Genomic DNA, 25,566 nt, shown 5'->3' on the forward strand with positions numbered 1-25,566 from the left:
TTTTATACATACAACATGCTCAACATGAAAATCTGGGAAATAAGCTTTCTTTAAATTAAAGATTGTTTAACATTCACACTGGCTACAATATGTAACATGAAGTTTAAGATCTTTGATGTATCATATATTGCTGGAAGCGACAAAATGAGTTTCTTCTTTAAAGTGCCTCAAAATTAGGTTCCACCTGATCAATCCAATGGATAGTTAGTTGTTGTGGTAAAAGGCCACATGAAGCCCTGGAAACATAAAATCGCAGACTATTTGTCTCATAGCTGCACATAAATTAGCAAACATTATCTAATTGCTGTGTTCATGAAGACTTGAGCTGTGAACAACAAATAAGACCCATTATTTTGAGTCCACTGTCATACTCAGACCCCATGTTTTTACAACAATCTGCATCAAGCCACTATGTGGTGTATTCTGCATATTATGTGCCACATGAAATAAGGTAACTTACGTTTTTCCGTGTAATTTGTTTCCAGAATCCAACGGTGTAATGGCCTTCACTTCTGCAAGAAATTATTACAAAAACAGAGAGAGATATATTTAGATCTGATATGATCAAATAATTGACTTCTTATACAAGCTACATGAAGAATGTCAAACCTGTCATCGGTGAGAGATATTTTTCATGTCATTTCCAACCTCAGAAGCAGTTATTTTAAAGTCTACAAATGCATCTTGTAAAAAGGTTTCTGACATATTAAAAAGAGTACAGTCTAGCCTCTCTTATACATACCTTTTATGCAGATCTCTCTATTATCTGGCCCAGATCTCTCTATTATCTGGCTCAGATCTCTCTATTATCTGGCTCAGATCTCTCTATTATCTGGCCCAGATCTCTCTATTATCTGGCCCAGATCTCTCTATTATCTGGCCCAGATCTCTCTATTATCTGGCCCAGATCTCTCTATTATCTGGCTCAGATCTCTCTATTATCTGGCCCAGATCTCTCTATTATCTGGCCTTGTCATCTTCATTAGACAACATATTTTTAACGCTTTGACACCTTAATTTTCATACTCTGAAGCATTAAAGACATCTTTTATGTTGCATGAAACTCAAATATCACTATCAGTGTTCTAACCCCATATTGAGTAATGTTTTGTCCCATTTTTTGTACTTCGTGACTTTTGATGCAAAAAAAGGTATCCAGATTTTTCACTTATCCGGTCAATTTTAAATGCAATCTCTGAAGAAATTCAGATATTGCACTTACATTTGCATAGGACTTGGGATAGAGCCTTTAAAAAAATAATGAATACCTCAAAAACCTTAAGCCCTGTGGATTTGAAAGTGCAATATCCGACTTGTCACAGCAATGTCTATATTCTTCTTCACATTGCTACTGTCCAGTTGCATAACTAGACTTATGCAATCCAGGGCAATTGTACAAGCGGTCAAGTCATGGGGGAGGGGAGAGGGGCAAAGATCTCCAAGTGTAAGCTCACCCTTCTCCCTGCTGCCAAGAATTTAAAGATCCCAAAATATGTTAAAACTGAGTGCCTCCATTCATCACCTTAAATAAATGCTCCCCTCTCCTCCTTGAAGCAATATCTTTTATGCTAAAATAAATATAAAGTCCTCCCCAATGAATTTATTACTTATTTTAATATTGGGAGAAATCTATGCATAATCAATAGCGATGCATTCATTTCAGCCTGTCAGAATTTCAACAATTTACAAAAGCTAGGATATTATAAATTTTAAATAAAACATGACATTAATTTGAACAGGGAGCCAGCGTGTCTCCTGTACTTTATCCAGCAATGATCGCGGCATTAAATCAACATTACGGAGTCTCTCTCTTTCTATAAGCAACTTGTCATCTATCATTGCTAGTAATTGCAAATTTAATTCAGACTTGATTTGGCATCCTTCCGATCAAAAATATAGGTATATGTATATATAGGTTATGCCCTTATATCAAACTATATTATAGACACTTGCATCTTTTATTACACTTCTATGCAAATGTTATTTTACTGCTTTATTTAATGTACCTGAAGAAATAAAAGGGTGAAACTGTCAGCATACAAGTAAGTGTAACCTAAGTATTAATTGTAACCCAAGTATTCTGGTGTAACTAATATCAAAGAGGAAGTGCCAGAAGGAACTATCTGCAATAGCTGCCCTATGCAATTTGATAATTTTTGCATTCTATATTGAACAGTCATCTGTCAATATGACACCTGGCAGCTATTGCAGATGAGCCCCTTTTGTTTGTAGCCCCAATCCATATCTTAGTTAATTTTAGTTCTACTGTCTCTTATACAGGCCAATCCAATAACAAATCACAAACTGATCCTAAAGGGTATCAGCAAAATTTGTTTACATGATCTTGTTATTTTCACTTTGTGATTTTTGTTTTGTTTTTTTGCGTGTGGTTGGTAAAAATCAATCGGATCGCTATAATAAATATTTTTATCGTAAAATGCGAACTAATAAACTGAGGTGAATATCGCAAAATGGATTTTATGACATAATCAAAGCAAACAACCAGGTCCTTTATTTTTTATATGTTTAGAGGCATTAAATTTCAGCTTTTCAAAATTCTTGCTTGTTTGTCGTAATTCTGCTCCCAATGTTCATGATATTATAGATCCAAACTTCTACTATGATGTTAGGGCTTCCCTTTAATTTAGTGTTTTGAATGCATTATTAGGTTTTGCCTGGCATCGGGCAAAGCTAATAAACAAGTAAAGGAAGGAAGGAAGGAAGAAAGGAAGGAAGGAGATGAAGAAAAAAGTTGTTTTCTCCACCCCGGTTTTGAACCACCGACCCCTTAGGGACCAACATCTAGACTGGGGATAGCATGCCACAAGTGTGACCATTGTTCCGCCAACAATTTTGTGTTGGATCACACTGGATGCCTGGGCCCGGGACTGGGCTTGCAGTCACTTTGTGCTGCATTGTTTTATATATATGGTCTAGTTATGGACTAAAGTGATACATCTAAATCGGCCTTCATGAATATGCGAGAATTCACAGCATACAAAGCATAGGCACTTTGACTGTATTAGTCTATGGGTCTAATTGATGTCTTTTAAATTAAACCATATTGTTGGGGGTCTTGATTTCTTGTTAAAAGAAACATCGGTTTTTAAGAATTTAAGGCAATTTTCAACATTTCAGGATTACGTAACATTTCTGGCTGGAAGGGAAGGGGTCGGCCGAGAAACTAAACTAGTTTCATTTATAGGACATTGTCAATCCTTTGGTTTGATCCAAAAGCTTAAAAAAAAAAAAAACTAAGTTAGCTGTGTAACCTAAGCAGCTACATATGAACAGAAAATGATAAAAATCTGTTGCCTTACAAGTGAAATTCAAGTGCATTTGATTAGAAACAACTCAACTGAGAATTGTGATCTATTAGGCTATTCTAGTTGAAATATATGCACTCCATGGAAAACATGATCTAAATCTCACACACAGGGGATGTAGATTTCAAACCATAGGTAACCCCATTTGAAATACGCAATCCCAGTGTGTGGAAAATTAAGGTCATGTCTTCCATAGGGGGTGTATGGATTTTAACTAGAATAGCTCATTTTGTCTTCTCACAAGTGAATCTTACTTTAGCTAATCATTATACTTTGTTTTAAAAGATAATAAATGAAAGGTTTACTCGGGTTGAATGGGGATGTTGTTTCAACACACTATTATCATACCTCACATCCCCTCTAGCAAGTTGTGCATAAACCTACACTGATTGATTGAACTTTGGCATCTGGAGATGAGGATGCATTTAGAAATCTTGCCGGCAATATTTCAGCCACACTGGTGAAGCATATCGGTCATAAGTAGTGATTTGCAAGCCAGTCATTTGTGTTGATATGTGCATAATATAGCATAAATTGCCATGGGCTAATGCTTTGACATCACTTCAAGTTATGACCTCTTCATCTGGATCGTTATTTTCTTCTTCTTTAATTCTTTAACGAAGAAATAACAAATAATTGAGAGATACTTCCATGCTGCTTTGCGTATTTCTTGGTAGGAGATCACAAAATAATTAAGCCTGCATGGTTGTGTAATGGGTGTGTTAAATGATAAGTCATTGGTTAAGAAAAATCTGTGATTACGGGGACATTTTTTCATACCGTATTAGTTTGAACAACTACATTTATACCGATTCAGGCAAGCAGCTGTATAAAACATGAATTATTGAAAGACCAATCTCTTGTAATGTTTTTGTGGAGGTGTCTGCCTTTCATCTCTTTTGTTAAAAAAACACTCATTTGGAGGAAGATGGAATTCTACAGAACGGTATTCAGGGTGTCACTGTAGGCCTATATGGTTGAATGCAAAAAATGAGATTCACATCTTGCCACGGACTTGCCTAGAAACGTTTAACCATGGAGCTATGTAGCCCATTATTTTCAAGAAACTTTGAGTTAAAAAATAGGCCTAAAAATATGCTTATAATAAAATAAAATACTAAAAGTAGCTATGATCAAATTATGAAATTTCACATTTTGATCAGCAAGCGCCCTCTATATAATGTACCGTGACATGGATGATCAAAGCACATAAATCCATACTTTGATCACGACGATATCGTGATGATTAAAGTACGTAATTTCGTATTTTAATCATGAGTACGCCCTCTATAGAGGTACTACGGCGAAGATGATCAAAGCATATATTTTCATACTAAAATCATGATTTTTTACGTGATTATACTGCATGTTTACGGACTGTAGATACCTGAACCATGGCATGGAGCTGACCAGAAAGGGGCGATTGCCGAGTGCTTAGCTGACCAAACAGGGGGAGATTGCTGAGTGAGTGGATTATGAATGTGACCAAAATTGGCTCATTATTCAAGTTTCATGGCATAAACACCCCATTGCAGGGGGGGTTGACTCCAAAGCCCCCTTGTCATGGAAAATTTGTTTTAGGAATCGTCAATGAGCCTCATTTTTGTGATATCAAATTCCATGAATCCTAAAATTCACTTCACTGTACTTGTTTAATTCTGTAAAATTAGAATCCTCATGAAATGAAGTCATTTGAGAGTACACCCAGCATGGGAATCAGCACTGCTTGGCACTGTCTTTAACATTACCACTCTATAAACAATACAAAGAGCCTCTAGGGTGCGGCGGGCAAGCCGCTTTCCATCAATGTGTGGATTCCTAATATATATTAGAAATTGTACAAATCACACTCTGATGGACAAACAGGCTGTCACTTCCTACATTGGTTTTAACTATACTCATCGGGCTATTCCAGTTGAAATCCAAACCCCCTATGAAAGCCTTGATCTAAAGTTATCTTCCACACAGGGAGTGTAAATTTCAAATGGAGTTACCTATATGGGTAACTTCATTTGAAATCTACACTCCCTGTGTGTGAGATTAAGGCCACGTCTTCCTTAGGGGGTGTATGGATTTCAACTGGAACAGCCCAATAATGATGAAACCTCTCTCTATATCATTGAACTATGAAGTCGATATAAAAACCCAAAAATATCACTGAAATTTATACTGCTAATTAACCTCAAATTGTAAATCATTTTGTGCGGCTTCCTTTTAACAACATTTTCCTTCCGAATGTTTGAGAGCATTGAGACATATCATCATTTGGATCACGCTTTGCTGGTTTCCTTTTCCAAGGATTACAAATTGATTTATTACTTGAAGCAAACAAGCAATTATGTATATTTGCTGAATTGATAGAAATGTACATTTGTATATGGAAATCCACCATTAATAAACACTTGAGAATGTGATTCTATTGATTCCTGGCCATGTTATATGAGATTATATGAGATGACATAACATAGAAAAATCAAAGGATCATATTAAATAACAATCCTAATTTACATTCGGCTTTTTTCTGTTCTCATGGTGCTGATCAGTGTTTTTAGTGTCATGGGATGCATAGTTTAAGGTGCCTGAACATTACTGTAAGAAATGACACTCATCTAATTTACAATGTTATTAATAAATTATGTTTTTGAAAAATGTTAATAAATAAACATAATCCTTAAAGTGATAATCAGTGAGTATTGCCAAATCAGACTAAACACTGTAAAATTGATCAAAATTTACATTTATATATTTTTATATGCATATGTGACCATCCATCTCAAACCGCTCGTAAAGTCGGCAAATTGTATTTTAAGTTACAGTGCAAAATGTGCATGAAGCTTGTATTCATAATGTACCTAGTAATAATTGTCCTACATGTTTCTCATTTTAGTCCAGTCAAACACCAATCTTTAATCCTATTGTTGAAGAGGATAATAAGCTTATACTTATAGTAAATAGCTTTAATCTTTGTTTGCTTTGCCTAAATCCTGTTCAAGTGGTGGGTTAACCAACAATTGTTCAATGAGAGGACATTCCTGAGCCTCGTTGACTTGGGGATGATTTGAAGTGACCGCCAATTATGACCATTTGATATTTAATGCCAGCAATGTAGAAAAGAGAAATAGTGTAGCACCAAAACAATGAACCCTTTTACTGAAGGAGCAAAGTTTAACAAGCCATAACTCCGCTTCGGGATATTGTTTGAAGTCAAATGATATATCATTGTAAAGCTTATGATATATATTTTCTAAACACGGAAGAAAACAAAATTGACCTGGGCCGACTTTACGAGCGTTTCGACGTGGATGGTCACATATGTGCTACTGAATCTGACAAATTGTAAACATGAAAGCAATCTGATGAAGACAAAATCAAATTGAAGATACAATTAAAGTAACGAACAGAATCATTTAAATATGACAAGTTGCAGAAAAGAAGCTGCATGGGGGAATAATGGTGCAATCTTTAAAATATGACGACTTAAAGTGCATTATTTTTATCAATTACGAATATTGTGGAGTGAATTTATAATAAAATTTATTTTCATATGGTTTTAAAGAGGAAAAACGCTAGACAATCAGCCCACCTAACAACTTATTTGCTCAATTAAATCCATAAATCCATACACACCCACACACACTTTATATTTCCCAATATCTTGTTTCCGTAAATTTAAGTATCAAACAATCATACTTCTTTTAAAAAATTTATTAAAGAAAAAATCTGGAGGGCATTTTGCTTATTTTCCACTAGTTCCTTCCTCTTCACTTTTTAAAATCAATTTTCTTTATAAAAAAATCCTCTATTCTTTAGTATTAAAATTCAAATAAATAATGAAAATCATGGTAAATCACCCTGTGGATTTATTTTGCTTTGGCTACTGAGGTTCTCATTGTTTATACATTAGCAATTTTGCTTTCTTGTGTTCCATGGATATTGATGGATATAAAGATAAACTTGGGTTACAATCTCATAGGACTAACACATATAGAGGGTAATTTACTTATTTTCCAAAAACAATCCCTTCCTTTTCTAAAATTCATTTTTGAATTTGAAACAAGCTCTACTTGTTTATCGACCATATGTTTCATAACTGCTTCTACTGAATTCCCATCTATTTCTGATTAAAGAAATATCCAACCACAGCTAATTTATTTGTAATATTATGAACATTCCCTTTTACCGTACAAATTCAAAGAAAATTTGGTAAACGAATTGTTCAGAACACACTTAATGTTTAAAAGCAATATTACCTGGCACATAGCACTGCACACAATGTGTTATTATAAGCTTGTTGTTTCATTTAAGTTGCTTATTGTGATGTCAATAGCCCTCAGGAGACTGACTTGCTTCGGGAATAATTCAATTCTACCGAATGAATGACGCAAGAAAATATCAAAAATCCTTCTAATCTTAACAGTTTGCGACAAAATATATTCCCTACATTTTACTAAAAAAATCACAATCTTACTATTGATTCAGAAATTGTGACTTAGTGTTTGCTCCTGCTAAAAATTAAAAACTATATGGCCCAAAATTGGTTAAAATAATAATACAAGGTAATAATTTACAAATAAATTATAATAATATTCATGGTGACAATTTTAACATGAATTTGTTTTAAGTTCCAGCGAACACTGGGCCACATAACATTGAATTGAGTTACACTGGAAAACAAATCCCAGGGATAAATCTTCTTGTGATGGATTCTGGATATGATGACCCCTCAAAGGAGGTGAATACATCTTTTGTAAATAATGCAGTGGTTGGTCGGTCGGTCAAATTGCTTGATATCGTGCTCAAGTGTAAGTAGCCTGCTGCAAAAAGAACATCCTTGAGGAGTTGGAAAAGTTGAATTCTACACAGATCATTATTTACTTAATAAATACCCATTAATATGGAGGCTGTTTGAGGCCCAGTCCACACTACATGTAGTATTTTTTCCTCATTATATCGTAGTTTCCTGATTATGACACGATTATAATAAATGAATGATGAGTGACTTCACACGGTCAGCATCTCATCATCGTGTTGTAAGTCGTAATCACTTCTGTTTATATACAGGCCACAGCAATTACGAAGTTAATTGAGTAAACATGATCAACAACAAAATCTGCACACACAGGCCTGTACTTTTCATCGGAATAATGACACAATCATGCGACGAACCAGTTCAAAATTCCATAGATGGAAATGTTCATCATTCGCGAATGATGACACAATATTGTAGTATGCCAATGACATTGATTGGACACATAATATTTATTTTCGTAAAACGATTGTAACCCGATCATAATCAACAGGGAAAAAAAAGCCATGTGGACCGGGCCAAAGACTGCTTTGTTGTAGTTAGGCCTACCTTGTTCCCTATAACTTAGTTTTCCTTGATTTAGAAACATGACAATGTTAATTTAATATTTTGCTGTCCAAAAACATGCTACATTTGAGACCAATCAATATTTATGGTATGGGGAAGATTGAACTGGCTGACTGTTCCTCTGATCACAATGCCCTTGAATAGTGTGGACAAAAAAACTTGCATCCCCCCACCAGCCTCAAATTTTATTTTTTAGGGCACCCAATTTTCAAGGCCTTTAGCAAAGATAAAGAATGGCACCTGAGACAACAAGTGATGAAGAATGCCTTGAAGTTGACAAAGATCTGGGGCACCAAGGCTACAACTGAAAAAGGGCAGGCAATGGTGGCCTCCCTGAAATTCGAGCCCAGTGATTCCCCCTCGCACTCACTCAAAAAGATTGGGTTATTGCAATATTTCTCAAGTTTCTTCATTTAAAACGCTGCATTCCCTTCTTTTTACCTGAAAACTATGTGTTAATGTTTGTTTTTGTGAAGAAAATACAAAAACTGTTTCCCCCTAAATGCACCATGGCATATATATTGATTGGTCCCAAATGCTTAAGAATACCCGATTAATAAATTATTCAAATTTGGTCCAGCAGGAATCTTGAAACAGGAAAAGGGTTTATCAGTTCCTATTAATCCTCACAGACATTATCTTACAATTATCTCATATAAGGCAATCTTAATTTAATAGTTTGTCTCTAAGTAAAATAACCTAATTTTTGCATGTTATTCTGGTTTTTTTGTCACCTTTTTATTTTTTTAAAAATCCACCACACAAAAATCACACATCTGACATCGGCATCTGAAATTGTAAATCTCAATCAAATTCTTCATTCTTCATCTTGACCACAGTGACACCTAAAGGTGATCTATTCTTGTCAATTTAAGTGAAAAAAAAACCCTCTAAAAAACCTGCATTCCGCATTAGGTTTTTAACTTGGGAAGGGCTTTGAGACAAACTATTAAATTAAGATGGCCTAATACATAACAAGGTGCGTTTGATTTCCTGATAGCAGCAAATGATTTCATCTGATACTTGAACATGTTTGACTCTAGCTGCAAGCAAAATCGACTCATATAGCATGGGGCAAAGTTCCTTATATCGCCTCAAGCGCTAGCTGGTGAGATTGAACCATCCACAAGCAAATGAGTCTACATCACACACAATACTTTAATCTGCATCAATATTCAATATGGTGCTTAAATCCTTGTTCTACAGGCTGTATCAAAATGATTGTTACTCATGTAGTGTCTAGTGATTTAATATGGACAGGACTGTTACATCAAAATGCAACATAAGATCCACCTAATTTGTAGACTTAGATGTGTTACATAAGAATAAGAGGTTATCAAAGTAAACTACATATTCTGGTTATTTCAAGGGAACAAAATGCTGCAAATGGAAGTATTTCAATAATCATCAAAACTAATGGGTTACAATCTTTGTGATACAGCATGTACATTGTGCAAATTTGAAACAGTAACTAAACTGTGTTTATACACCCCGGTTATACACTGAAAAACAATTGTTGCATAAATGCACAATATATGCAATGGCTGATGGAAGCATGTCTCAAGTGCTGCATTTCAAATCAACAAGAGCGATACGCCCTTGTTGACGCAATGCAGGCCATGGCTGTACCACAATACCACATTGATGCGAACCAATGTGGATCCTATTGAGATTACCCCATTGTATCTCTCTTCTGTTTCAAACACATGTAGATCTGGTGTGTCAATACACAGGGCCGCGATAAATTCATGTCGCAACCTCGAATCAAATGACAGAGCTTAGGAGGCGCTGCATCAATGGCATTCAATAGAACAGATCCAATATCTGAGGCAATATGGCATACAAACTGATGTATGCAACAGCAACCTTCCTTCCTATCTCACTGATACACATTGATACAATTTTAAGTCTGCATTTTTCCCCTGCAATGTTTGATTGCTTGTTTGTAGCGGGATTAATCGAATGTGCCGAGCACGCTTCGCAAATACTACCTAATAAGGATCGTTTTCGCAAGACCTGCTTTTGCATATACCTTTCAATATTTACTTAAAATGCAAACTCCACATACTGTTACCAAGTAATTTGTATGTGTAAACGCATACGTCCACCAATTATAATCTTCGGAGGACACACTCACTTGTATACCAATGTCTTTAATTGGGAACAAATTAAATGCATCAACTATCTTTACACCCATTTGTAAAGAACATTGCAAATTTGGGAACATATTACATGCAATATGAAATCGGATTCTCATTGGCTAATTGAATCAAGTCATCATCACATCAGCACCTCATTCGCTGATCAATCTGCGCTGCATAATGCAGACGTGACCAGAGTTCCATTTACGCGATCGCAAATAAAAATGTGCAAATATGTTCTTTTGTACACATTCTCTATGAACAAAAACTCAAAAATCATGAATTTAAGAATGAGCAAAGTAGTTCAATGTTAGCAAAGCATGAAAATAACATGAGTGATAATTACTGCTCTAACAGGACATTTTTGCTATAATGTAAAGGAACCCACGTCCCACATATCTGGGCTACATATGGCATGAAATACCACAACGTTTATGATGGGCGAGGCGCAGCCGAACCCATTATTTAAACATTTTTAATTGCCGATGTGGTTTGATGTGTTTTAACAAATCACAGCGTGCCATTTTGAATAATGGGTTGTGAGGGTAATAAAATAAATATAAAATATAAATATTTGCAACAAAAAAAACAATTGTGCAAATCCATGTCAAATTTGTGAAAATTTAATTACTATGCACATTTCTTTCTTACTATGCATATGTGTATGACATTCATGTCAGCTTCACTACATATTCCAATATAACAAAAACATTGATCTACAATTCACATTTCACCTGAAATATGATTGAAAGAAAATATCCCCTAGATTTTTGCCTCCTTCTCTCCCTAGAAGTATATGACAGTTAGGATTCAACAACTAAGTACAATTTTTATCCAAGCCCTTGAAGACATTAACTGAACCCTCATACTTGTATATAAATTGATTTCCATTTAGTAGCATGCATATCCTTACAAACTGGCGGTTGAGTCATAATCCTAGTATTACCTCACCGCAGAGAATTTATTATATTTCAATATTTCCTTTTAAAATTTTGGGCTTTAATTTCCATAATCATTTAGAAATAATACCGTAAAGGTTTGCCTAATGGCGCTCATGGGCTCCCCTAACATAAGTGGAATTTTAGGTACAACCTAAAAGCGCCCTCCTGTAAAATTCCCACCAGCAAATAAGGACACAGAACCTTAATTCTTGTTTGGATTTTAGAGGAGGGAGCTCTCTATTTGCACATGAAATTTACCCCAAAGCAAAGGAGCTCAATTGCGCCATTAGGCGAATCTTTACTGTATGTGAGCAACTTTAGAATACCGGTCACATAATCTCTTAATCCCAACAATCTTCGTAATCCTAATCCTAAAATTGAACCCAACTCTAACCCTAATCTAATATCTTAAGAGTAGCAGCAGTCATTCACATGTTTGCCACAAGGACTACACTATATCTTTCATAATCCCCCTCAACTCCCATCCTAACCCTAATATAGGCCTACACCTTAATAGCCCAAATCAAACCTGTTAGAACTCTAACAGGTACAAATTGCATTTTTATTATAACAATGCCAAAATGATGCAAATATTGAGATATATGCAATACACTTGCACTATAAGAATCTGCCACATTATCAAAATTATGCACTAATACATAAATATAATTCAAAGAACTCAATTGCTTTCTCATTTATCAACTCTAAAAACTCCTGATCTAGAAATAACTCGGACATTTTTTCTCACTAGCATGCTGATGATTGTGGGTGGGTGACTTGTTGTCAAATGAGGGCTCCCTAACAAAATAACAGTCACACATGCACTTGAAGACCTGATGTATTTTGTATTGATTTACTAAACAGGAACACACTTCAATCTCTGCTATAATGAGATATTATGTAAATAGAACTCACACTATTGATTTGATTGACAGCTATTCTAAATCAGAGCCCCACAAATCAAATATTTTGATGTCGTTTTCACCTGCATTTTGTAAATAGTTACTTCTGTAAATCAGTTGCAATAATGTTCTCTAATACAAGAATTACATACAGCCCATACAATTAAATCTAAAAACCAAGCAAGGCCAGGAAAATATTTATACTTTTATCACATATTACTTTATTTTTTATCAATATACTCGCAAAACAGGGATAGTAAATTCTGAACATAAAACAAATATGGGGCCTAGATTATAACTATGACTATGTACCTTTTTTATTTTTATCAAATGTCACAATTTCAAGCCCCCACCATTAACCCTAACACCCAAAAATCTTACAAAATCTTACGATGAAAAAATCTGCGCATGCATGAATCCCAGGGTCTGCGATGACGCAATCAGCCTAAGTGTTATATGCGCACGGAATTGCTGGCCGGGCAGCAATAACCCGTGTAGCTACCGGACCGTGATCGTGCGGTTGGCATGCGAGGGTCAAAGGTTGAATCCCGGGGTGCCAAGTCAAAATTCTTCTTCTCCTTGACTTTTTCGGATCTTCTTTGACTTCCGATCCCAAAAAGCAGGGTCCAGTGTTAGGGTTAATAAATCCCAAGCCATTTCAAAATGGTAAGTTAATACAAACTAGACAGAGACTTTGTCCATTATATTATGTCAGTTTAAGTTCCCTTTTGTTGTGACATCTCTCAGTTCTCCCTCCCCCAGCTGATATGATCTCTTCTTCTTTGCCACCTATTCTAACCATTAATACAACAATATTTTGTATAAAAGGGCAGTGCTAGTGTTGACTTTCTACCTTTTCTCAATCACAACTATCAATTTTTGGATAGTGTTGACATTACTTTACCTTTTATTTTCATGTGCACAACATCGATTTTCAAACAGAAAATGTTGAGTATATTTTGTTGTGCAGGCTTGACACTGAGAAGTTCAGAGACCAATAGGTTTTATTTTCACTTCCATTCGATCAGAGATAGTGCAATATCAATTCATAGAACACTTTCTATAGCGTAATCGATACCATGCCGGCAGCATGATTTAGCAACCCCTGTCTTAAAGGCATTATCGGTGAAAATGTAAAAATATCTTAATTTGTAGGTTGCGCCTAAAACCTAAAAGTAAAGGTTAAGCCTATTACATTCTCATTAGGTCATTTTCTGATAAAATTTGACAGCAGTGCTGACATCTAATTGCCTGTTGCTGTAGAAATTATTACGAGTTCTATCCTTATTAAGATGCTTTTGGTCTATCAGACATTTTCATATATTATTATGAGTATATTGTGGTAAAAAGTATAGGTGTGGTAACACTCTTTTTGCTGATAAAATAGCAGTGCTGAAAATAATGTTAAGTTCTATCTAATTGCATGTTGCTGTAGGTGTCCGCATAGACCAAATTGACAAATATTTTTGAGTTCTATTCTTATTAAGGGGGTACTACACCCCTATGGTAAATTTTTGACTATTTTTGCATTTTTCTCAAAAAATAATAACACACTGGTAACAAAATTTATGTATATTATTGGGGCATGGGATCCAATTACTACACTGAAATTTCAGTGACTCAAGACAAGCGGTTCGGTATATATGATAGGAAATGAGGTACATCCTAGCGGTACCTTATTTCATATCATAAATAACGAATCGCTTGCCTTGGGTTACTGAAATTCCCGTGTAGTATTTGGATTCCTTGCCTCAATAATATATATAACTTTTGTTACCAGTGTGTGATTAGTTTTTGAGAAAAACGCAAAAATAGACACAAATTTATTGAGGGGTGTAGTACCCCCTTAAGACACTTTTGATCTATCAGACGTTTCAGAGTATATTGTGGTAAAATGTATAGGTGTGGTAACACTCTTTTAGAGTACGGTACTGTAAAGATTCGCCTAATACAGACAAGATTCTGATTCAGCAAATCACTGATAGCCCCGCCAGAGTTCTGGGGTGAACCAAACCATCCTAGTTATCAAATTAATCAGTGACTGACAAGGTTATCTCTGAATTTGTCAGGTGCTAATTGATGTTTTCATGTTATTGTATCAATTAGCACCTGTCAAATTCAGAGATAACTCTGTCACTGATTAATTTGATAACGGCAGGTTTGGTTCACCCCAGAAGAACTGCTGTGACAGGGTTTCCTCTTTAAGTGGCAAGAAACTATGCAATGGAAACTACTTACCCAGGATAGGTTTGAGTCCTGACCGCTGTCCTTTGATCTGCCAAACAAAAACACAAATACAAATCAATGAGTCAACAAAAACTATTAAAGGAGAAAATGTCCAAGGATAATTTATTAATTACTCATTTCACTGAGCTGCAATTAATATGGCAGTTAAGACTGATCAGCAGGACAGATGTGTCATTGTCTCAAGGACAATGAATTAGGCCATCTCTATAAACTGACATCACAGATGATTTTTATACTAAAATAAAATATTAAAATTAGAATGTTTCTTAAAACATAAAATTTTTGGATTATTTGAACCCCAACAGTGGCGGATTAATTTGGTGAGGGTACCCTAAGTGATCCATGGGAGGTACCCAGGGAGTGGGCTTTGCTAGAGAATGGATTAGGACATTCTGCTTCACATGAAAGAAAGGGACAGCAACCCCGGGACAGCAATATGCTTCAATTAGGGTTACTTAACCCCCTCCACTCCCCCCAAAAAAACACCTCTAAACAAACCAACACTACACATTTTGAAGAATCCGGCCAAGAGAAACATTTCAATGTCTATTCGTTTGTCATTCATTCTCCCTTTTTCCCTATGACTGGCAAAAGCAGCACCTACACTTAATATATGAAACAATCTCTTTGCTCTTTTTCCCCATCACTCTCAAGAAACTCTCCTCTTGCATCACAAGAAGAACAGAATTCCACAATTCAACATGTTTTAACACATGCCACAATACTGTGTCATTTGGAATCAACAGAGCCACCAAACTTGACACATTACATCCCTTTTTCCCTTATGACTGGCAAAAGCAGCACCTACACTTAATATATGAAACAATCTCTTTGCTCTTTTTCCCCATCACTCTCAAGAAACTCTCCTCTTGCATCATCACAAGAAGAACAGAATTCCACAATTCAACATGTTTTAACACATGCCACAATACTGTGTCATTTGGAATCAACAGAGCCACCAAACTTGACACATTACATCCATCTGACAAAATTCATTCAGAAATATGTCACTTGGTCTACCCACTGCTGAGAAATAAGACGCCATTTGCATCTTCATTGTACATCTTTGCCTGCATCCCAGATACTATTGGTTTCTTTGAACTCTTGATTTAAGTGCACCAATATATCATCTTCTATGAGTCTATTCCAGTGATAGATGAGAATGCATCATATAGAAAGCTACCAATCATCAAGTTGTCAATACCTTTATTACTAAACACTCAATATGATCTGTCAAATGAATTAATTTTCATGCAAATTAATATGATACTTTCATTTTCATTCTTAATTCTTGCAAGAGAAACATCACACCTGAATTACTGTAAAGTGGGATTTTAACGTATTTATTTTTCTTGAACTTTGCAATTTGGAGCATTTTTGTTCTCATTTGTTTAATCAGCAGTTTCAAAGACACTTTACACCCTGTGTGTTAAAAATATTTTTGCAGCCTTATTAAAATCGGTGGTTCTGAAACAAACCTTCACCTTTTCTGATGTACAATATAACTTATTATTATTAGACAGTCATGTTTACAAATGTAGCCCACTATTTCCGCAGCCTCCTTTTAAATCTCATCTTTCCAGTTTCTTTTTTTGAAGAGTCAATATTGCTTATCGTATTTAGGCCTATTTGCTTCCCAGGTATATTATCAACAACACATTGCATTTAACGTTTCATTTTGCACGTACCCACACTTACAAGTGGTGAGATTAGTGCCAGCTTTCTGCAATAGCTGCCCTACAGCCATTTGACAATTTCTGTATTCTATATTGTATATATCTCAATGTCATAACACCTGGCAGCTATTACAGATACTGCCTTATTGCCCCAAACCCTTGAAGTACATATTTTTTAAATCACCATCAGGTAGACTTAATCACAATTTCTTCCAAAAGTCTGATTCTGACTCCACATCGCAGTTCAATGCGATGCTTTTAAAACATCATAGCATCGTGGGAAGAATGTTTTAAATCTCCTTTTATGGTCATTCTATCGACCTTGATATTTTAGGAGCCAATCACAAGCATGCACGGCTGCGATATTAGCGTGATGCTATAAAGTTGAACAAAATCCAACTCCATCGCGGACCAAAATTTCTACCGCGCGATGAGAATTTTCATTACCGAGCTTGTAAAAACCTGGCTCGCACTGCAAAAACAAGTGTTTATATTTAAACACCATATTGTGTTTATCAGAGCAACACTTAATAAACACATAATTCATGTTAATGGTCTAACACTAATGTTCATAAATTAACACTTGGTGTTATATTACAAACATATAACACCAAGTGTTAATTTATGAACATTAGTGTTAGACCATTAACATGAATTATGTGTTTATTAAGTGTTGCTCTGATAAACACAATATGGTGTTTAAATATAAACACTTGTTTTTGCAGTGCGGATTTCCGTTTTTGTATCGTGCTGCGATGTGCAGTCAGAAATGGACTTGAATTTGCATAAAAGTTAAAAAACAGTGACGCATATTGCTGCTTGAATTTGTAGCTTGCGAGATAGAGATTTCTAAACTGTCTGGTTCAATTTATTCTCTTATCAAACACTGTGTACCTAAATTAGTAAAGCTTATTTTCCAGGACTATGAAGTAAAAACAATTGACAAATGTTGAATCATGGTATAACACAAACTGTCCCTTCCTGTCTTCAGGTGACTTAACCTGACTGAGTGTATCCTTACACAAATAGAATTTCACTCATATCTTTATTTCACATCACATCAGGTGAGATTCCACTGATTCGTTAGGCAAATGCAAATCACCATAATACAGTTATGACCAGCGGTCTTGTTGGGCACATGTTTTTGTTTATTTGTGAAACAAATGTGAGCATTTTGTTGTCATCAAATATTCAACATTTCCTCTTTCTAAAAAGTACAGACCAGTGAACATTCATAGTAATATGGGGGTGAATCATTGATTTCAATGTTACCGAGCTGCATTTAGGATTTCCTCTTCTGACTATTCTACTTATGTAATACTATATATTTCTAGGCAATACCGGTAGATGAGGGTTAGACAACATGAGATAAAATGCAGAGAGAAGATATCAAACACTTCCCACAATGCATTTCTTCAATTTCAATTTTGCTATCTAGTGCAACAAGGGTCGATAGTGACAAAAAGTTCCTCAATGAACAGAGCACATCCAGATCTTGCAAAATATGTTTGTTTCTTGACTATCAACCCATGTTTAAGAAAACAAAGGGAACCTGTACAAAGTAATAGTGTCATTGGATGTAATGAGGTGATGCGTCATGTTGCAAAGGATTCTGGGAAGGGTAAGATATCTTCTCTGAGCCAACTGTTTCTTAGTGCTGTCATCGAATGATCATTAAAGGAGAACAGTCTGATTTCATCACATCACCTTGATTGAATGGCCTTGAATCCACTCCCCACTCTTGCTGCACAAAAGCAGGACAGCTATACAAATATGTAATTCGTTTCTTACATTTCATAGAGCCTGTTTATACAGAACACCTCAAATTACCACACTTAAATTATTCCCCTGCATTTTTGTGCTGCGAATGCAGGGTAACGATTAACTACTCATGTATTCAGTGGGGAGGGCGTAAGTCCAGAAAACATTTTTTGTGACCTTCTAGCTCCTTTACGGTCAAATTCCTTTTACAAATTAAACCGAGGACTAACGCTTTAAAAAGAGGCAAACCATTTTACATGTCAAAGAAATGTCAACAAATCATGTGAAGTGGGAATTTCCCTTTTCAGGTCAGTCACATTCTTTAACCAGCTTATTCCTTCTTACTCATTCATTACGCTGATGGGAAATGTTCAATGACTAATTAATGCAGTTGATGCATTTCCTCAACAAGCCGACAACTCTTCGCCTAGCTAACCACATCGCGGCGTATCGGTAATGAACGTAACAAGACCGGGACATGCCTGGTAGACCTGCTTGGATGGTGCCACACAGGAAATCAAGCAAAGCAACTAAATATGTTAAACCAATCACTTGTACATGTAGTCACAGGTTGATAATTACAGAAGCTGAGTGAGAGACATTATGAACCAGAATCATTCCACAACCCCTATTTATTAATCAGTTTTTGTACCTAAACCATTGAAAGGTCATTCTACGAATGTATAAACATATTGGGGTCAAAGAACCATGTCCTGACAAATGGGAATGTTAGAGAACCTGATGTGACTGATTGGATACCACTAAAATGACCTAAATACTCTCATCTCCAATGACATTGTTCAATAACCTCCATTCACCAATCATACCCTGAAAATTGACCTGAAGTTGTGGTGTATGAGATATTGTACCCAATGCATGCCATTGCAAAGGCACAAACACCCCTATTTTTCGATCACCGGTATGCTCGCAAATGGGACTTTTTGGGCCTTTGGTGATTTGCGTCCACCCCAGCCCCCCTGGTTATGGGCCTGATACTCTCAATAAATTACTGTATATAGCTGGATATCTTAGCAGTATTAACTGTTCTACACACAACTCTACACCATATATACTAAAGCCTATGGGTTAAAAATATGTGTGCACTTTTAAATTTAGTCCCAAAATTACATTATACATTGTAGATAATATCAAATGTCACACAAACAATATTTCAAACGTACACATCCGTCACCATCTCTAACATCATTGCAATTTAACAATTGAGTCATTTGAGAGAGAGCAAAATGTGATGTTTTTTGCTAAGATTGCCAAATTCACAGGTAACTGCACCAATCAGGCATAAAAAATATTCATAAAAAATGGTCAAGAGGCTTTCTAGTTTCCCTTTAAAACAAAAGGATCTTATTAATTCCCCACAAAGAGCCTTGTTAGAAATCCCCAAAGCATTGATGTAGAAAGCATGCAATTTGATTGAATCATGTCCTTTCATGTATAGAGATTTATAAGAGTAGTGAGATGACTTGAATCAAAAGATAAGAGTCAGAGACTTCAACCTCTCTGAACAAGGATATAAGGAAACTTGATATGCTGTGACATTGTCCACCGTAATGCCTTCTTTCGAATAAGATCAGATCAAAGACTTGAGACTAATGGCATATTTTGATCACTCATTAAAGGGACATTCAGAAACCCATCAATCCCAAACTATGTGTTACACTTTTAGAATATTGACTAATGAAGTACTGTAAAACATAATATCTTTGCCGTATTAATTTTTCGCCTTTTGAACTGTTTGGAACAGTTTTGAAGTTCCTTATGTCCGCGATACAAACAATTTCACATTAAAGCCGATAGGTATTTTCCGGCGAAGAGCACAAAAATAAAAACATTGCAAAAATTTCCGGCTTACAGTAACTAACCCAAAGTGCATGCATTTCCTGGTAAATTACACCAATTTATTCTCTAACACAAATATACTTAAATGTATGAATGATAATTTGAAGCAGATGGCAATATTTTGCTTGCTTCTGTTTGATATTATTATTATTAGTTGCAGAAAAGGAAAGAAATACAGAGATAATTCACGACAGTTATAACCCAACAAGTTGAACCAGAAAAGATGGGACACAAATATGGAAAGAGGTCCGATTTTAGAATGCAGGAGGAAAACCAGAGAACCCGGTGAAAAACCTGCAAGTAGAGTCATGGATCGGCAACCACATTCACTTTTATGGCATTGCAGGGAATTGAACCTGGGCCACAACAAAAGCGGTCAAATTGAAAGTTTAATACCGTATTTACTCTATTAAACGCCCCCATCAATCTTCCAGCAAAAATATATCAATTTTCGCCATACAATGCTGAAATTTCCCTGCTATCTTGCGCAATTTTGAGAAAACATCAAAAAATCATCAAAAACAGTACTGATATATGGGGGTTTTCAACAAAAGCAGTTTTTGGTAGGATGAGCATCCCGCCAAAAACTGCTTTTGTTGAAAACCACCTTATATCAGTGATTTTTTGATGATTTGCTCAAGTGGATGTAAGGGGGTTTGCAACAAAGCTCTTCAAATGGTCATTTAAACAAATAATTTTCTTGTATGTGACATCCATAAACACGATAAAACCTGCTCTTCTTACAGAATAATTGAACAGAGCAGGCCATAAAAATGAAGCACATAGCCCTGAATATTTAATAGAAATCCCGACTGTCAGTGTTGCTTTATGTGCATCAAATAGTACCTTTGTGTATAACCACTTCGCGATAGGTAAAAAATAACACAATATTCAATGCCAGATACGCTAATGAAGTTGCTAATCTCAATAGCAGATTTCTTTCTTGGTTGTACTAAGTAAGAGCTCTACAATATTCTTTCCTCCTTGCACAATACAGAAACTATTATGCAATTTGTTGTAACTTAGAAGTACAGAAATTGTGAGCCAGGAATACCTGAGGGTAATGAATTCAGTCTAGTCTCATTATTGAAAGACAGACTGATGATTGGGAAAAAATTATCATAAAAACCAAACATCAATCTGTAGATATTATTTGTAAAATTAAAGGGATTGGAAATTCTAATTTGTTGTAAGCTTTAACTGGAAAACTTGTGTTACCAGCAGAAATTAAATCAAGAATGTATTCAATATTGCACTTTGATTGCCTCAAGTGTAAACACTAAAGTTTTAATAATCAGGCAGTTTATTTATTTTGGTACATACTACTAAAGTAATCAATAGCATTAGAATTGCGTCTTATGAGACAAGAAAATTCTCTGATGAAATACATTGAGGATTATGCGTTTTAGAGCAGTGTAGAGTACAAAGATTATACCTCAAATTGATCCCAACACAATGTAAGGGAATTGGGACAACATGATAGTGGGGATATTTGAATTCAAACTGCCTTGAGATTGTTTGTGCACCACATTCAGGCAAAAAAACAGTATGGGAGAGAGAGAATAGCCTACATGTGACTTAGGTTTCACACAGTAATTTAGCGAGCGGTAACTCCTGAAATCCGAGCTTCATTTTCCTTGCCACAACTAAACTGATGATGAAAAAAATATAGAGACAGACTCCAATCCTATGTATGCAAACAATGAAGATATATTAAAAAACAATGGGAGTTGATCAATTGGTTTATCCTAATAAAAACGAAGGAATGCTTTTTTGTTTGAAGTGATTAAAAGCCTCCGAGGAGAAAACATTCAATATCTGCATTGGTGGAATAATAGTGTGGAGATAATCAGAGTCAATAATATGATTAACTTCATATCATTTATGGTATGTACAACAACTATATCATATATCGCACTAATTCATCACAGACATGGTGCGTTAAGATCAGGTTACGCAAAAAAAAAATCAATTTTCTCAGATGGCTTTTGGGTGCCACCTCTTTGACCTGAACATCCGCTCTGCATAAAATGCAAATAGACTCGGAGTGCTAAAGCATGTTCAGAAGTATGTGGTTAATGTATGTGATATCTGTACCGTTGGCACATTGTCGATTCCATGAACATGGTCCATGCACAGCACATAGGTTGAACATGAGCTATGAGCATTTCATGAATCTCTAATTAGTATTGCCGAGTTGAGCAGATAGGACAGTGAAGTTATGTTAGACTGCCCTCTATTGGCAATATCAGGCCAGCTGAATAGGTCATCACTTGTGTCAATGTCATGAAGCTGGTTGACAACCATAATGCACTTTGAATTGTAATATTTTATTAGTATCCAGAATGAATAATCAAATTTAATTTGTATGTTGTTTCTCTTTTTCTAAATGATCTGTTATTCACCTATTCATGTATAAATTTATTTCGGAATTTATTTATAGTATCAGGAATGAATAATAAAATTTAATTTGTATGTTTCTCTTTTTTTAATGATCTGTTATTCATTCATTCATTCTTGTAGCGACTAATTTTTAGGAATCATTTTTCTCTCTAGAGGGAAATATGTGAAAGATGCTATAGAGGAGTACAAATGAGGATTGCCCAGCTGCCTGAAAAATATCATTCAGATTTCATGACATCATAAAATGAAAACAAAACTATGTATGGAATCCATAAAAATATTATCACGTATTTATTCCTTGTTGAAAGGATCAGGATACCATTTAATTCTTCTTCATTACAATCATTACAGTAAACCCCTGGGAATCAAATACAATTAAAGAGAAAAGTTCAATGCAATCACTGCTTACTCAGAAGCCATATGTTGCAATTTTGGCGTAATGACAAATAGATTTGAAGCACAATAATTTGCAATTCTGTATTTCAATAAGTCAATATGGGAATTTTTAAGCCAAAATTGGGCAAATTTGGAAATAAACAGCTTCATATGGCACAACCAATATTCATGGTAATTCACTGTACAATACATCTAAATTATACAATTGCAAAACACAAAAATAACCAAGCTTGACTCCCTCTGAAAAGCCCCATGTTGCATAACTCTATGGTCAATCTGCCATACTGGATTGTCATGTATGGATACCAAAACTGTGTACTTCTGACATTTTATGGCAAATGTCCCAAATCAAATAACAAACTTTCATCTTACAGCATGAGTATTATATGGTGTGTATAGCGCTTAGGGCGCTTGATCAGCGCAACGCATTGCACACATATTAGAAACACTAATGCATGTAAGATTGAAGATTATCATGGACAATCGGACACGGCAAATAATCCATAGGTATCCATTTTCCTCTCCGCAAGCGACCCATAAACATGGCTGAGTCCGCACTCTCCCAGACTAATCTCTATGTCAAGCACACAAAAGCACCTGAACTGTTTTACAATAAGGCCTAAAATAGTGTTATATTGGTGTAATGGCTGAAAAAAATAGGGTAGGTCAAGAGATTGAATGGTTTTTTATACATTTTCTTTCCCAAAAAAACCAAAAAAACGTAATTTATGGTACAATTTCCAATCATTTTTCAAAATGCAAAAAATATTAACAATTTTGGTGCTTTTACACCCTATTTTTTTCTCCCAAACCCATAATAAAGAGTGGCAAAGTGTATAACTGTTTAATCATTTTTATATTTGGCAGCCAGCACCTTACCTTATCGACAAGGCTGAATGGGAATTTAGAGGATGCGTCTCCTTTGATGGGTGTTTGGATAGCCGTCACTGGAGACTTGATATCTGTCATGAACTGCAACGACAAAACAACATACAGGAAATTAAGCATGATTAACAAATTATGTTTACAGATACAAAAGCAACATACATACGAGTAAACGGCAAATGATTAATATATGTTAAGCCACAAAACAATAAACAAAATCTAACACAATGTTATGTAGCAACAAGAGGCAAATAGGTTTATTTTTCATTTTCCTCATGTCTTTTTCTTGCTCAATTTATATGCCTGAAGCATACTAGAGTAATGATCGATATGTTGTCTGCAGAAACATGTCAACCTATTTGGGTAATTTCATTTATCAAATAGGTTTTGACATGGGCTGAATGGTGGGGGGGGTGTTCTGAAACATAATTATGGTAGGTAAGAGCCCCCCCAGTTTACTAAAAATGAGGGCTCTTGAATAGGTTTTGAGGACATAAAATGAAATAAAGTAGGGTCATGTTTTGCCATTTTGAGCGAATATTTCTCAAAAATAAGTGTTCGGAACTCAAATCTGCGGGTATTTGGAGGGAAATTCAGTAATCTTGATTTAGGTACATATCACATCCAGCTAATTAAAGCAGAGAACAGTGTGGTCGAAAAATCATTAAATGGTTGACAATTTTGAAATTTTGTGAAATCAGAAATAAAAATCTAATAAAATGACATTTAAAATTAAGTGGAAATATTTTACCCTATCTATTTACGTTTAAAAGGTAAAACAAAAAACAAATTTCAGAGTTTTTCTTTTATGAATAATTTCAACATTTGAAAAGAATTACACACATTTAATTTTTTCCTTAGCAAGGCTGCTCCACATATATGATGCATCACATAATGAACATGAGCAACATGATGTTTATGAAGTAAGCATCCTCTAGTATATGACCAAATTGACCCATTTATGCTCAGAAATCAATTTCTGGAACATGCAGGAATAATATTTGTACAGTTAAATCATTGAATAATACTTTCAAGACCTGAAAAAAATATACTATGTACACAATCCAATTGATCCAACCAGCCCATTACCATCGCCATTCCCCAGCTGCATTTGCAGTTTCATTTCATGTAATTAATTTTTTTTTTTTATTGATACTTTTATTACATGCATATAACATCCAAATATCATTACAGCTGGCAAACCAGTGAGCTTATATACCGTACTCTGTTCTATCTAACTTACTTACAATTAATGTACCAAAATATATGAAAACTATTAGAAATGCATCATCTGCAAACATGAGATATTATACTAAATATTTACAGCCTATACATGTAATTGAATATATGAATACAAAAGCCACCTAAGTCCATACTTTGGCCAAATTGAGTTAAGCATGGGAAATTGTTGCTATACATAGGCCTGTCATATGTATGAAAGAACAACTCAAATTCATTCTCTGTGTCTATTAAGCATGTGAAAAATAGCATGTATGAAAGAATCACCCAATTCCATGATTTGAGTCTTGTAACACATTGATTGAAATCCATTATGTATAAAAGTCCACTTGTAACACATTCATTGCTAGAGAGTGACTTTTGAACAAAAAATGGGTTTAATAAAGGAAAGTGTGTGATTTATATTACATGGCAGAAT

At 35.2% G+C, this 25,566-nt stretch overlaps 1 protein-coding gene across 3 annotated transcripts in view; it reads right to left on the reverse strand.

The window, feature by feature from the left end:
- LOC140161266 (uncharacterized) overlaps positions 1–25,566 on the reverse strand; it is a 260,421-nt gene that overhangs the window by 154,988 nt on the left and 79,867 nt on the right. For all 3 annotated transcript variants that reach the window (XM_072184733.1, XM_072184731.1, XM_072184732.1), the window contains exons 5-7: positions 23,904–23,996; positions 14,923–14,959; positions 461–512 (exon numbers count right to left, since the gene is read on the reverse strand). In XM_072184733.1, the coding sequence (XP_072040834.1) occupies positions 461–512; positions 14,923–14,959; positions 23,904–23,996 (182 nt within the window). The remainder of the gene's footprint in view (positions 1–460; positions 513–14,922; positions 14,960–23,903; positions 23,997–25,566) is intronic.

Source organism: Amphiura filiformis, chromosome 9 (genome assembly GCF_039555335.1).
Source record: "Amphiura filiformis chromosome 9, Afil_fr2py, whole genome shotgun sequence".
NCBI classification, from domain to species: Eukaryota; Metazoa; Echinodermata; class Ophiuroidea; order Amphilepidida; family Amphiuridae; genus Amphiura; species Amphiura filiformis.